The following is a 13,551-nucleotide window of genomic DNA, read 5'->3' on the forward strand; positions in this document are numbered from 1 at the left end:
TTGAATACATAAAAGGTCATTATGTCAGTCATGGAATGTGTCGACATTTCAACTTTCATTGGTAGGGAAATAACTACCGTACTAAACATAGCCGTGGATAACGTAATTCTTAAATTAAGTGACGCGTGTGACTACTTTGCTAGGCCTTTACTCGAGTAAAAAACCAATTAAATTTAATCGCGACTTTTAGGAAAGAAAGCTGTAAGTTGTTAAAAGTGTTATTATCGTATCATTCATACCCATAGATATCCTGATGACAGTTCCAGATTAATTAAGACCATTACGTCATCAGAGATTCCTCGGAGATTTCACCTTGGCTACAAGTGCAATAGGTTCGTGTGCAGTCGCTGTTGTCAGTTGTTGTGCTACAGATTGATCAGGTGATTTTGTGTTTATAGTCATAGTGAATCAACAAAGACTGCTTTGGAATGTGTACTACGTTGCGACTATAGTGGTAAGAAAACAGATAAATTGTCAAAGCGCGGTTTAAGATCTGAAAGATCTTCTTGTTCTTAGTTTTGTCGGTGAGCAGACCCAAACTTCCACTCAGCCATATAGTCAGTGGGACTTCGAATCAACTTATTCATAAAATTTTATGAATATTCCACTCTTTATTTAATAAAAAATTTATTGCCTTTTTGTGTTATTGAAACACCTCATGACAAACGAGTATTGAATACATAAAAAGCCATTACGCAATGATTTTTGTCATATCGTTCATACCCATACATAGATTGTATCCGAAGAAAGGTCCAGATTAATTAAGACCATTACGTCATCCGACATTTCACAACGGCTATGATTGATGGTGCAATCGGAGTTTTCACAAGGGCTATAAGATGGTGTGCAGTTTTTGTCAGTTGTTGTGCTACAGATTGATCAGGTGATTTTGTGTCTATAGTCATCAGTGAATCAACATGGACTGTTTTGGAATGTGCACTACGTTGCGACTATAGTGGCAAGAAAACTAATACATTTTCAAAACGCCGATCTTCTTGTTAAGGCTGTCCTGGATGTAGATTCAAAAACGTCAATAGCTAATACTAGTATTAGTAAGACTGCCAAACATATCATCACAAACGGTAATTACAGCATTCTGAAGCAGTTCTGCCATCACAATAATCTTTTGGTAAAAAATTTATTCTTACCCTTTGTAATATTAAAACCAGACTGAAGTCTTTCCTTAATTTGTAAATTTGTAAATATGTAATTATGATGCTTGTTTTAGTTTTTAATTCCAGGAAACGTTATAGGGTCAACCTCGTGTTTCCTTTTCATGATGTATTTTTATATTTTATTTTTTCATTGTGAATAAATTATGCTTATGCTTATGCTTAATGGTAACACCGGTAAATATTCAGTGTTCACTACATGGATGAATTACAAAGATGATCAATTACTCTACAATGAAGGCACATTCTGTTCAAGTTGAAAAGAAATAAACAATGTTGTAAGGCCAGGGTAGCCCCAGCTGCCTTGTAAATGCTCTGCTAGGGGCAACTCGCCTACCCTGGACAACTTTTTACTTGATTCTAGACCCTTTGAATATTGACACCAAACGGCCATGATGGCCGATCGCTTACATCGTGGGGCTGCCCGCGGTGCTAAACAGAGATATACTTTGTCAGAAACCGAAAATATTTTGACTGCAAGGTCGGCAAGTCCTCTCGTATTTCGTTCTCCCACACCTGATGATGATGACGAGTCAAAGCAAACATCCAGACTGGACAAAAATAATGACTTGCAATCGGGCAGGAAGAAACGAAAGCTGTCAAGTGACTCAGATTTGATCCAGAAAAAAGGCAAAGAGAAGAAAAAGACAAAGTGTGTATGATCCAATGACAAGGTAGAAGAGATGCTCAAGTTTGTGCGAGAGTACAAATCGACCTGTGACTTTCAAGGTATTGCCTTTGAAGCACATCTCCAGTCACTGCATACTGAAGTGAGATGATGTATGGCGAGTTCGTACCCTGATGACTTTGGAACGCCAAGCCTTACCGAAACGGAAACAAGTATTAAGGATATGGCCAAAGAGGAATACGAAAGTTTCAAATCATTCAAAATGATGAGGAAAAGTTGGCAATCAAGAAAGGCTATGATAGAATCAAAGAAAAGGTAAAGAACATTCATCAAGATTACTGGACTGCGGTGAATGAGGGAAGTCTTAGTGGCATCAGGAAAATAATGGTAAGGAAAATTTCAATCTCCTTAAACTCTTTTTCCACAGGGGGGCCTCAATCCGATACGCTGAAGTATCGGGTTTGTAAGATTCGTAGCGCAGCGCCCTTTTCATCGATCGCGCTGAAATTTGGCGTGTTTACTGGGGAGATATAGCCCCAGTTTCCCTGAAAATCTCGGCTTTCTAGCTTTCATTACGCCTACATGACGTCCATTCTAATTCAGGCAATTTGAGCCGATGCGATGACCAAATTTTCAATCGATCGTGGAGCTCTCGCGAAGCGGTTTTTCTAAAGTTTTTCAGCCAAAAAATTACACTACAGGCTTCGGAATAGATAAAGAAAAGGATTTGTGGTTCATTGGATGGGATTTCAAGCGTTAAAATCGCTGAAAAGGTAAGAAGCAATTGCGTGTCTGGGAGCACATGTCCTTTGAACCACAGGCGCCCCAAGCTGAAAATATGTGGTGTATGCGACAGTTTGTGTATATAGAGAATTGTATGGGAAAATCACCGATCGTAAAAAAATTGTGTAAATAACTATCTCATTTGAAATAAAGTTTTCCTACCTCAAATGTGTGACCAACTTGTCTCTTTTGGCGAGTTTCGAGCCATTCTGACGCCGTTTAGTGAAGTCATCCGGAAGGCCGTTGCTGAAATAATGGGAAGGCCGGTGACTCCATCCATCGCTGGCCAGACCTCACTCCACAAATCGTTTTCTCCTCAACAGGAAAAGTCCCGAATCGCAATAAAAACAACAGTTCCATAAAGCCCAATAAATTTCACTCCAAATATGTGTGTTTCGGCGGCCGAAAGACTCGTGGCGAACGAAAACTTTGCCTTAAAATTCACCTCTTCGGCTTTCCTCAGAGGCTTGTGACCGGGTAGTCAACAACGGAAACTCGCAAGATGGTTTCAGCCTCAACTCTGATTGGTCCATTTGAATTTGACCGCGTGCTGGCAACACGACCGTGCGTAATTGACCTTGAAATGGCCAAATTTGTGTGGAAAACTGATTTTAGACCATTTTAATGTTATTTTTGTTAAATTTTTTTACTTCAACTTTCGTTTTTATAAAATATTGTAGTTCTATGTATAAAAGTTATATGTTTTGGAAAGCTTATTTTCATAGCTTTAAAATGATGTATTTTTTTCCTCCTAACTGAAAATACTTTTTGAGAAAAAAAACATTTTTTTGTGATGACTGACTTTGCCAGGAAATTCCTGGAAATTCCAAAATCGAAAAAGAGTTAATGAAATTTGGGGAGGCTCTCCTGCGACAAGCACAATCCTATTTGGTATTGACAGTGACGTGATGGAACAATCAGTTCAAGGTGAAAATGACAGTGAAGTTCAAGGTTTTTGATTTGCCTTGAGTGGAGTTGAGTGGAGTTCAGTTGATTTGTAGTGTCCTCAATAAGTGCTGAAGTGCTATTGAATTGACGCTTAAATAAAGTTTATTATTATTATTATTATTATTATTATTGTTGTTGTTATCATCAATCATATTAATCAGTCAATAACTTTATATTTTCTTTATGATCATAACAAAATAAAGTAAAAACCAAATGTATGGTTCGTGCATGGACAAGGTGATGACAATTGAAGAGAACTTTGTTAAAATCGAGCTGATAGCTTATAATAATATCAACCCCTGTATACTACAAATGGTATGGCATAAAATGGCTGGCAGTTAACCTTGGCAACTACCAGCAGGTAAAAAGTTGAAGAGGTTATGGTCATATCTTATTTATAATGTTGCGAATTTTATATAGAAACAAATTCAATTTACTGATTGATGTAATAATATTGAAGTGCCTTTACAAAATCCAGTTCAGTATCTATTGGCAAAGGAAAGAAAAGAAAAGAAATATAAAAATTTGAGTCTTATGGTAGGTAACATCCTACAATAATATCTGTTCCACAAGTTCAAATAATTCATCATATTGTTACATTCGGTAAAGTTATTTGCTAAAATTAATTCATATTTACAATATTTTGATTTTTGTAACATTTAGGCATTTTAGCAGAGATGTATCCAGAGTGCGTCATTACTTCCTGGGACGCACTCGTTTTCCTTTTGGACGCATAGAATATGGGATAAAGAGTCCAATTGGATGCAGAAAAAAAAAGAATGTTAATTTTTATGCCAAGGGCGAATGCCAGGTGAAACATGGGAATAGCGTATTAAACATTCCAATTTCTCATTTCTCTTATAGTGAGTGAAATGACAGAGAATCCAATGGTGAAGTGTGTTAAATTTTTGTTCTGTGCAACCCTGTTTATTCCAGGCGTGCATGTGTCATTGTCTCGGTTCTTGTTTTGCATGTAACTTGTCTGTTTTGCACATTATGCAACTTTTTTGGAGTTAATGCTAAAATTAACGTGTTGAACAGGAAACTTGAATGTATTCAATCGCTTGATTATTAACACTGACCACTGACCATTGTGGGAGGTGCGGTGGCCTCATGGTTAGTGCGCTCGACTCCGGATCGAGTGGTCCGGGTTCGGGGCCTGGCCAGGGACATTGTGTTGTGTTCTTGGGCCAGACACTTTACTCTCACGGTGCCTCTCTCCACCCAGGTGTATAAATGGGTACCGGCGTAATGCTGGGGGTAACCCTGCGATGGACTAGCATCCCATCCAGGGGGGAGTATAAATATTCCTAGTCGCTTAATGCTAGTGAAACCGGAGATAAGCGCCGGCCTGATGGGCCTTCTGGCTCGTAAGCAGTGACTTTACTTTTTATGGCAAAGTCACGGCCACACGGACCGACGATGACCTGTGTATCGATCGCTTACAGTTGTTTACTCTTTTGTTCCTAAATTGCACCTCAAGTGTTGTTAAAATCAATGATGCTCTTTTACGGAAAATTGAGAGTCAGTTCTGTGTTTTTTTTTTTCTGTGGAGATCTAGATCATTTATCAACTGGAGCCAACAGTTCCTTCAACGTACGGATTCCTTGAGACGTTTTCAGATGGAGCTTTGAGAGCCCATACATTTTGACTGATGAATCAACGGGTATAACAGTTTCAAAGAAATTGATCATTTTAAGTAGATATTCTTACGCGTGGGGAGGGATAACTTTATTTTTATGCAATTTAGAAATCTGAAAGGGTACTGCAGCAGCAATTAAGAGGCAACAGATCGAATATTAATTATTTAATATTAATTAGCTGGGCCCCCAAAATTTTGCAATGGATCCCCAAATTTTTCAAAAAGGGGTCCAGAGGAAAACCTGGATACATCTCTGTTTTAGAGTCTTCACATTCCCCATCCCCATACTTTTTTGGTGATGATGATGGTGATGATGAGACAGATAACCTATCAAGTATCAGTTAAAAAAGTGTAGAAGAAAGCAGGTGCTCAGAGGATGATTCTTCTAAAGCTAAAGCAAAGGGCAAGGTTAGAGTAAATACAGCTAAAATAGCTCAACTGGTTGACAACAAGAGAAAACACATGGAAAAAATCTTGTCTCAAGCACAACGGGATAAAATCCTATCGAGCACTGCTAAATGAGGTTGCCATGAAAAAGAATCTTCTGGATGCCTTTGCTCAGTCAAACAAGGTCTTTAAGACCTCAATGACAGAGACGACTGACTGCCTAACTTTGCTTGGCAGTAGTAGTGCATCTGCTATGCAAATGGTTGCAGTGGCTTTGTCAGGTCAACCACAATCGTTTCCCCTAGACCATGGACAATACATGGGGGCACCCACACCTGCTATGTTTGGCTCTGGTGTTAGTAACAACTACAGTGGCTCTCAGCCTTCTAGCGGTAACTTGCACCATGGAGCTGGAATCCATTCTCATCAGTTTTCATATGACGCAGGATCATTTCAGCCAGAGAGCCATTACAGTTCAGTGAGTCAGAGGGCCTCTTCTGTTACATCTTCTCATAATGAGAATTCACGGTCAGATTCTCACAGAGACTATTTTGAATTGTGATTCTTGTCAATCATTTACTTATGGACAGTCTCTTCATATTTATTCGGTTCCCTACATGTAGCTGAGGAAAGTGTTGAGTTGTGATATTGATGTTATTATCTAGTTGAGTCTAAATTCTTTAGAATGTATTTGACAATACGAAAATTTGAACGATTTTATGTGATTAATAATTTGCCTTGTTATTAGGTTTATAACAACATTGACATGTATCATACAATGAGTAGGAAAGTAAAGGTATCTTGTACTTCAAGTCATTGACATTAAAGACAACCATGTCATTAACTGCCATACAAGCCATAAATACTACATGTATATGATAAACAAAGAACCATTAATTTTTTGGTTTCAAACACAGAGGTACAGTTCAAACGTCCAACACACATGTACAGTGCATGTTAAGTAAATTGTGGCACAACCATTTAAATTATAGACATAACAGGCCCTTTTTGTACTAGCTTTCTGCATAACACATATTTCTTTTGCAAAATTATAGTTGGGGAGGTGCTTATTAGAGAGTGAAACTTTCCTCACCAATGCAAGAAATATATGTTGGATACTGTTTAATGTTTATTTATATTCAATAACACCTCCACAAAATTGAAACAATAAAAATAATGTGGCGGACAGATAACTCTACAAATGTATAACCAAATCGATATTACATGTATTGTCTTTCTGTTAACGAATTGTCTTTGTTTTTTGTATAACATCTATTATGAGGGGCTAGTTTGTATTACTAATAAATAAAGAAGAAAAGCGCCTTTGTAATAATTTGATGGTAGAGGGTGTCTGAATGGGGTTAACTGTTTAGCGTATAAAGACGTTTTTGGACTGTCGAAACCGTATAAACAACACAATATGAACTAATGTATAAAAGAAGATCTACTTTTTAGTGTATGACGTACATAAGGACCAAAAGTTCAGACTTTTTAGGATAAATAAAATTTTGTGAGGTAGAAATGTAAATTTTAGTTTACTTTGACCTCGTCTAACACTTCTATTTTGTATGTTGCGTGTCCTGTTGGAGGTTGCACGACTTCCGTTATTAACCGCGCAGGCCATGGGCCAAGTGCGGTTCTTGCTCTGCACGTTGTTGTTTTTTTTTTGTTTTGTCGGTGAGCTGAACCAAACTTCCACTAGGCCACATAGTCAGTGGACTTTGAATCACGCAATGTACGATGTTTATTCGGCAAAAGCTGTTAAAACGTTAATGTACTTAACACTTTATGAATATTCCACTCTTTATTTAGAAAATATATTTCCTTTTTGTGTTATTGAAGCGCTTGATTCAAAGGGAGTATTGAATATATAAAAAAGGCATTACGTCATCCATGGAATTGAATCTGTCGACTTTGCAACTTTCATTAGTAGGGAAATAAGCACCGTAGTAAAGAGATCTAAAGATAGCCGTGGATAACGTAATACTTGAATTATGTGACTCGTGTGACTACTTTGCTAGCCCTTACTCACGTAAAAAAACAAATAAATTTAATCGTGACTTTTAAGAAAGAAATCTGTAAGTTGTGAATACCGTTATTATTGTATCGTTCATACCCATACATACATGTAGCCCAAAGAAAGTTCCAGATTAATTAAGACCATTATGTCATTGGAGATTTCACAATGGCTACGACTGATAGTGCAATCAAAGATTTCATGTGTGTGTAGCCGTTGCTGCAGATTGATCAGGTGATTTTGTGTCTATAGTCATCAGTGAATCATCATGGACTGCTTTGGAATGTGCACTACATTGAGACTATAGTGGTAAGCAAACAGATAAATTTTCAAAGCACAGTTATAAGATCTAAAAGATCTTCTTGTCTCTTATCATTTCGTGACATGTACTGAGCCTGCACTCTGCCTGTGGTTTTAGTTACCAACCCTAGACTTCTCTCTCCGATTCTCTCTACACTTTGCAAGCCTCGCAAAGATGGCAGCCGTTAGCGCTGGGATTACTTTCTACCGAAACTCACAAGTTATCAAACGTTTTCGTTCCAGAATTTCTTTTTGGGATGATTTAAGCAGTTTTAATAACTTCAAGCGCCACGTAGAGAGTTTTCTCGGCGTGAAAGAGGAAGCAAGGGGGCTCCGAGTTTAATAATAGCTTCAAGTTCAAATTGTTTCGTTTGGCGAGGTCAGCCACAGGAGCAAGTGACTGCCAAAATTATGGTATTTTTACCTAGCAACACTGGAATATGGAGAAGCCCCTACTCCAGGAAAGTTCCGGTAGTGAACTGAACGGTAAGTTCACTTCCTTCATCTCAACGAATTGCATGCATCCACTATTTTCAGCCTAAGAGGTGAACGTTGGACAATTTCTATCCCTTCTCGTGGCATTCAGGAACACAAAAACTCCTAGGCATAGCGAAATAAAACAGACCAGATCGTCGATGAAGCAAGACTATTCTGGGGAAGCATTGTCAAAACAAAACACGGAGGCTCAACTAGTCTCGCTTTCATACAACTCGTCCCGGGCAACAACCGAGAATCCACCATATTTGCATAGGTGGATATGGTAATCTACAATTCTCTTAAGATACTCACTGAAAACTTACTTTGCAGGTGGTGCAACAACAGTCCCCCTGAGCATGGCAGAGACAATACTGTTAGCCTTCTTTAAGAAGGGGTACACCAAAGAAATCAGGAAAGAAGAACATCTTAATCCTTTGTGCCGAAAAATGAAAATCAAACATTTTAAGGCAAGGACGACCTGGGTCCACAGCTATCCCATGATGCCACATACTTTCACGTTCCAATGTTGTGGAAATTTTTTGCGCCTTTATCATCGTGTTTACCTGCGTGGTGTGCAATGCATGACGTGTGTGTAACATGCGCGAAAAAATGCACAATAGCAATGGGCGTGAATGTCCTTAAAACGTTCGAAAAAGGCCCATCGAAGCCTTCATAAATGATCACCCCGGGAATTTGCGAGAGCCGATTCTTGTAAGCGACCAAAATTATAAACAATAGAGGGTGGTCGCTTACGAGAGCTTTCAGCAAAAGTCTCTGGGATTTTAAAATTATTATTGATGGTAGAAAAGATAGCGTTCGGGAATGCACCTATTAAAAGCTGGAAACTTCTTTCTCCATTTACGGGAATGGTAGCTTATGAGTGACATTTTTAACGGGGATTTACCACCCGGGTTTTACTTTGGTGGTTGTAACTTGACCTGGTCGCTTACTGACAGCTTCAACTGTAGTTGTTGAAAAATTTTAGTCATGTTGATTACATGTGCCAATATGCAATTTCTCGCGAATTTTTTCTGCATTTTTTTCAGCTATTGCGTCGCCAGTTCAAGGGTGGCAACAAAATTTGAAAACATCTCATCACTGATGCGAGCAAAAAACCGCTTGTTGCCGCGGCTTAAAACTTTGACATGCTCATTATTTATTACCCGACTACAAATTTGTTGAATGGTAAGCGATTAGTTTTTATTTTTTCTTTGTGTGTTACTTGAGTGACTTGAAAACCAAGAATTGGGTTTTAGGGCATGTAATCAAATCTGAAATGGCGTCGGTCGACAACGACAATTCGAATGCATTTCTTGACTTTACTGGTGCCTTAGACATCATATTATGACAGTCCCAGAACCAGATTTCAACCTAGAGGTTAACACCACTGATCAGGACTTAGGAGGAGTGATCATTTATCTAAGTGGAGATAAAGGACTTGATGCGAGAAGAAAAGTGAACTTGTAAGCATCCAATTTAACTTTCAAGTGTGACTTCTTCTAATCAATCAAAATGATAAGGGCATTACACGGTTATATCTTTTTATTGACAAAGTATCATTTGAGTAAAGGAAAGGAAATTGCTTGAAATGCTTGTGTACAACACTTTAGGTTGAGAGAAGAGTAAAGTTGTTGATTCCATTCATTCATTAAAATGTGAAACCCTAACTGACACTTTTACAAAATTTCTGTTTCAAGATTACAATATTTTGAATTACATGTAGGTTCTTGAATTTTTGTTTCAGTACATATCAACTCCAACCAAAATTTCATTGTTAGATTAGTGAATTTTTGTCCTGTGTTCGAACTTTTGTGCAGCTCTGCGAAATTTCGAAAAATCACACTTCCTCCCCGAAATTTCGAGAGAACAATAACCGAATTTTGTTGAAATTCGTTTGCATTCTTTTTGCACAGTGCTGGGACATACGAAGATTGTAATATTGTCACCCTCCCTATGTAACTCCTGTTTTCGTTGTTTTTTTACATTTAAAATGTATGATAGTGTGGGACATCGGTGAACAAAGCTGGAAAGGACACACTTAAGACAAGCAGAAATCAAAGATTAGGAAATGCATCTGAGCTGTCTTCCTTCCATTGAGATATTCAAAACCAACAATTATTTTACAACTTTCTCTGAGAAGGATGGTTGTGTTGCATCAATTTGAAATTTAATCTAGAAGCATCGCAAAAACCATTTCATAATTTTGATGTGGGTATGTTGTGTGGAGGTTGTGTTCGTTTCGAAGTTTATCGTCATATTTACAGCATGTTCTATTAAACCAAACTTTATCTACTACATGTAGCAGAGGTTTCACTGAGAAGGTGAGGACCATCAGAGACCTCAGGTAGCAGGAAAGCAGTATCTGTCTTAAGAAAAAATCTTTTCTACCTATTGATTATTTAAAAGTAGTTAAGAGAGTGGGTTTGTCTCCTACTATGACATGGTCATTAGGTGGGAACATTTTGGGCATGAACATCCTTGAGGACGTTCGCGCCCAAAACTTTCCCACGTACAGATTTGTCACACAGAAAGGTAAATACTTTTGCCAAAAAGGACAAAAAAATGGGGGTCACCAGCTATATGCATGTAACTGGGATTTGTGTATAGCAATAATTATTATTGTTATTGTATTGCCTCATCACCTACTGCAGACATGGTCACTAAGTCAAGTTTTCCAACTGTGTAGCTCCAGAACTAAAAATATTCTGCAATCGTCTTATCAATTTTAAATGGCCGAGGGAAATATATTGATAAAATGTCACAACTTCGAAAACAGAGAGAACTTGAACAGGAAAGTTGAAACAAGGACAAATCACATCTCAATACCAATGACAAACAAGGTCAAATTGCAACATCTGTTTCAACAGCTTTTCCATGCTTTGATAAGTAGGACCAATCGATTTGTTAAATACCAATAACTGAACACAAATTCACTTGCCTTGGGAAGAAAACAATATTTTGTAATATTTTGTTCATTACCTTACACCTTGTGGGCTTCAGGCCCCCACATCAAATCCAGGCAAGTAGTCAGCAACACAAGAAAAATTGCAATCGACATGTAGAGTAAAGCCTGGGTTTCACTAGCAACGCAAGCACAAGCGCAAGCATAAGAGTGCTTATTTCACTGTGAAACGGGGTTGACATTTACGAGCATAAAAACAAGCACAAGCACAAAAGGATGAAAATTTTTCCTTTTCCTTGTGCTTGCACTTATGCTTGCGTATGCTTGCGTCATGTGAAAACAAAACGCAGCATAAGCACAAGGAAATTTCCTCATCTGGAAAATTAAAACAATCATTCCAGATTCCCTGCCTCTGAGCATTTGAACAGAATGGAGCATGCCGTAGTTGATTCTGTTGCTTGCATGTATGCCGACGTCCCTTTTCACCAGCAAAAGCTACTTATGCTTGTGCTTGCTTCACTAGTGAAAACTAGGCTTAAGTGCCTCACTTCACTCAAACCCAATAACAAAAGAGAAAATAACTTTAAAACGCTTCCCCAATTGACAGTGATACTGAAAGATATCACTCTGGTTAACGCCAGAATATGCTACAACAAGTTGCAAAATTGTTGAGACACTTTCATTCAAAAGCACCTTTTCTAGCTTCCAATGCCCGCCGTATCTAGAATTTAAACCTTTCCCACTTCCTCTCCCCTCTCCCCCTTTCAATGTTGACTGCTTAAGTTCCCAACATTTTTTTGTCTTGCTAGCAACACTGATAAGGGGGGGGGGGGGAGGGGGGGCTGCAGTGTGAGAGATAATAGGGAAATTAATAATGCCCCAAGAAGGTGAGGTGTCTCCACTATTTTTGCAACTTGTTGTAGCAATTCCGTGCATTTTAATTGTTAATGGGTTAAGCAAGAAATTTAGCAACCCACATTAATTAATCATTTTACTTACCAAATCAAGAAGGGCATTTCTGTCCTCTTCAGTAATGTTTTGGTCTTGGACGCAAGTTTTAACATGCATTCTCATTACTTCCAACAAGCCACTGTCTTGTACAACTTTCCTCATCAAAGGCAACATGTTATACAAGTCAAAAACTATTTGCAAACAAAGGAACCACAATTCTGTAACATCTCCTGACACTCTTTGGCATATGGTGGCCTGTATAGTTAGGCTGCGTTCTATCCAAAGTTCTTTCTCGCAAATAAAAGGCCTTGTTCCTCTTAAGAAGTGAACTGATGTGCTTAGAAACTGAAACATTTCCTCTGGTTTCCTTGAAGCCCCATGATCTAAACTGTTTTTCTGGAAAAGTAACCCAAGCACCACCGTGTTGAAAAGAAGCACATCATTGTTGGAGGACATCAGTAGTGAAACAGATGCATGGACATGATTGCCAATTTCTTGAAATACAACATTGTTAGCTACAAGTTTGGCTTCTGTCACAAAAAAGTTCAAAACTATGCCAAGTATTGTAACAAGGCACGTTTCACACTCTGCAAGTTCCCCACCAGTTTTCTCAAGTTCCTTCCAGATTTTCCATTGTTGAAAGTAACACCTTGAGAGGAGTTCAGGTCCATTGTTGTCAATCAAAATCACGCGCATATTTTCATCAGCTGACATGTGACACAGTGGTGGCAATAGAAAACGCATTATGTCCCCTTGTCCTGATACCTTTTCTTCTTTACTTACAGGGTTTGTTGAACTTGTCCCTGATCCATCTTTTTCACTGGCTTTTGCATGTGAAAGGGGTTCTACAACAAAGAGATTGTTTTGTGACATAAGGCACTAAGGCATGTGACAAGGCATGTTACACACTCTCAAAAGGTTGCCAAGGTTTTCTTTTTAATTTAAAAGACCCCCACCCTTTTGATTAAAGTTCTGATGCATTTCTCACTCAGCTTTATTTTCAGAATATTAATTTTGCTTAATTATAGAACATTATTTTGATAAGTTTCTGTAGGTTTCAAATTTCAGGGATGACAAAATTGTTCTTCTGCAAATTCTATACCTAAATATGACAAACTAAAATGTATTAACACAATATCCATCACCACAGAAAATTTTTTGACAGAAAAATCTTGTAATTTGTGGCACACTGAGACTTGATGAAACCCCCGGAAGGTTCAACTCCCACAAAGATTCCCGTGTCAAAATCTGAAAAACAAAATGTTCTTGGTTGTTTGAAAGAGTTGCTTGCAAGATTCAAAAAGTTTCAAAAGTTTATGTAACCAAAACGACACGAAAAACTTG

At 38.1% G+C, this 13,551-nt stretch overlaps 1 protein-coding gene across 5 annotated transcripts in view; it reads right to left on the reverse strand.

Annotated features, from left to right (window-relative positions):
* The window catches only part of LOC138003967 (neurochondrin-like), a 104,742-nt gene that overhangs the window by 83,861 nt on the left and 7,330 nt on the right, over window positions 1–13,551 (reverse strand). For all 5 annotated transcript variants that reach the window (XM_068850303.1, XM_068850304.1, XM_068850306.1 and 2 more), the window contains exon 2: window positions 12,256–13,052. In XM_068850303.1, the coding sequence (XP_068706404.1) occupies window positions 12,256–13,052 (797 nt within the window). The remainder of the gene's footprint in view (window positions 1–12,255; window positions 13,053–13,551) is intronic.

The sequence above is a fragment of the Montipora foliosa genome, chromosome 5 (assembly GCF_036669935.1).
Source record: "Montipora foliosa isolate CH-2021 chromosome 5, ASM3666993v2, whole genome shotgun sequence".
NCBI classification, from domain to species: domain Eukaryota; kingdom Metazoa; phylum Cnidaria; class Anthozoa; order Scleractinia; family Acroporidae; genus Montipora; species Montipora foliosa.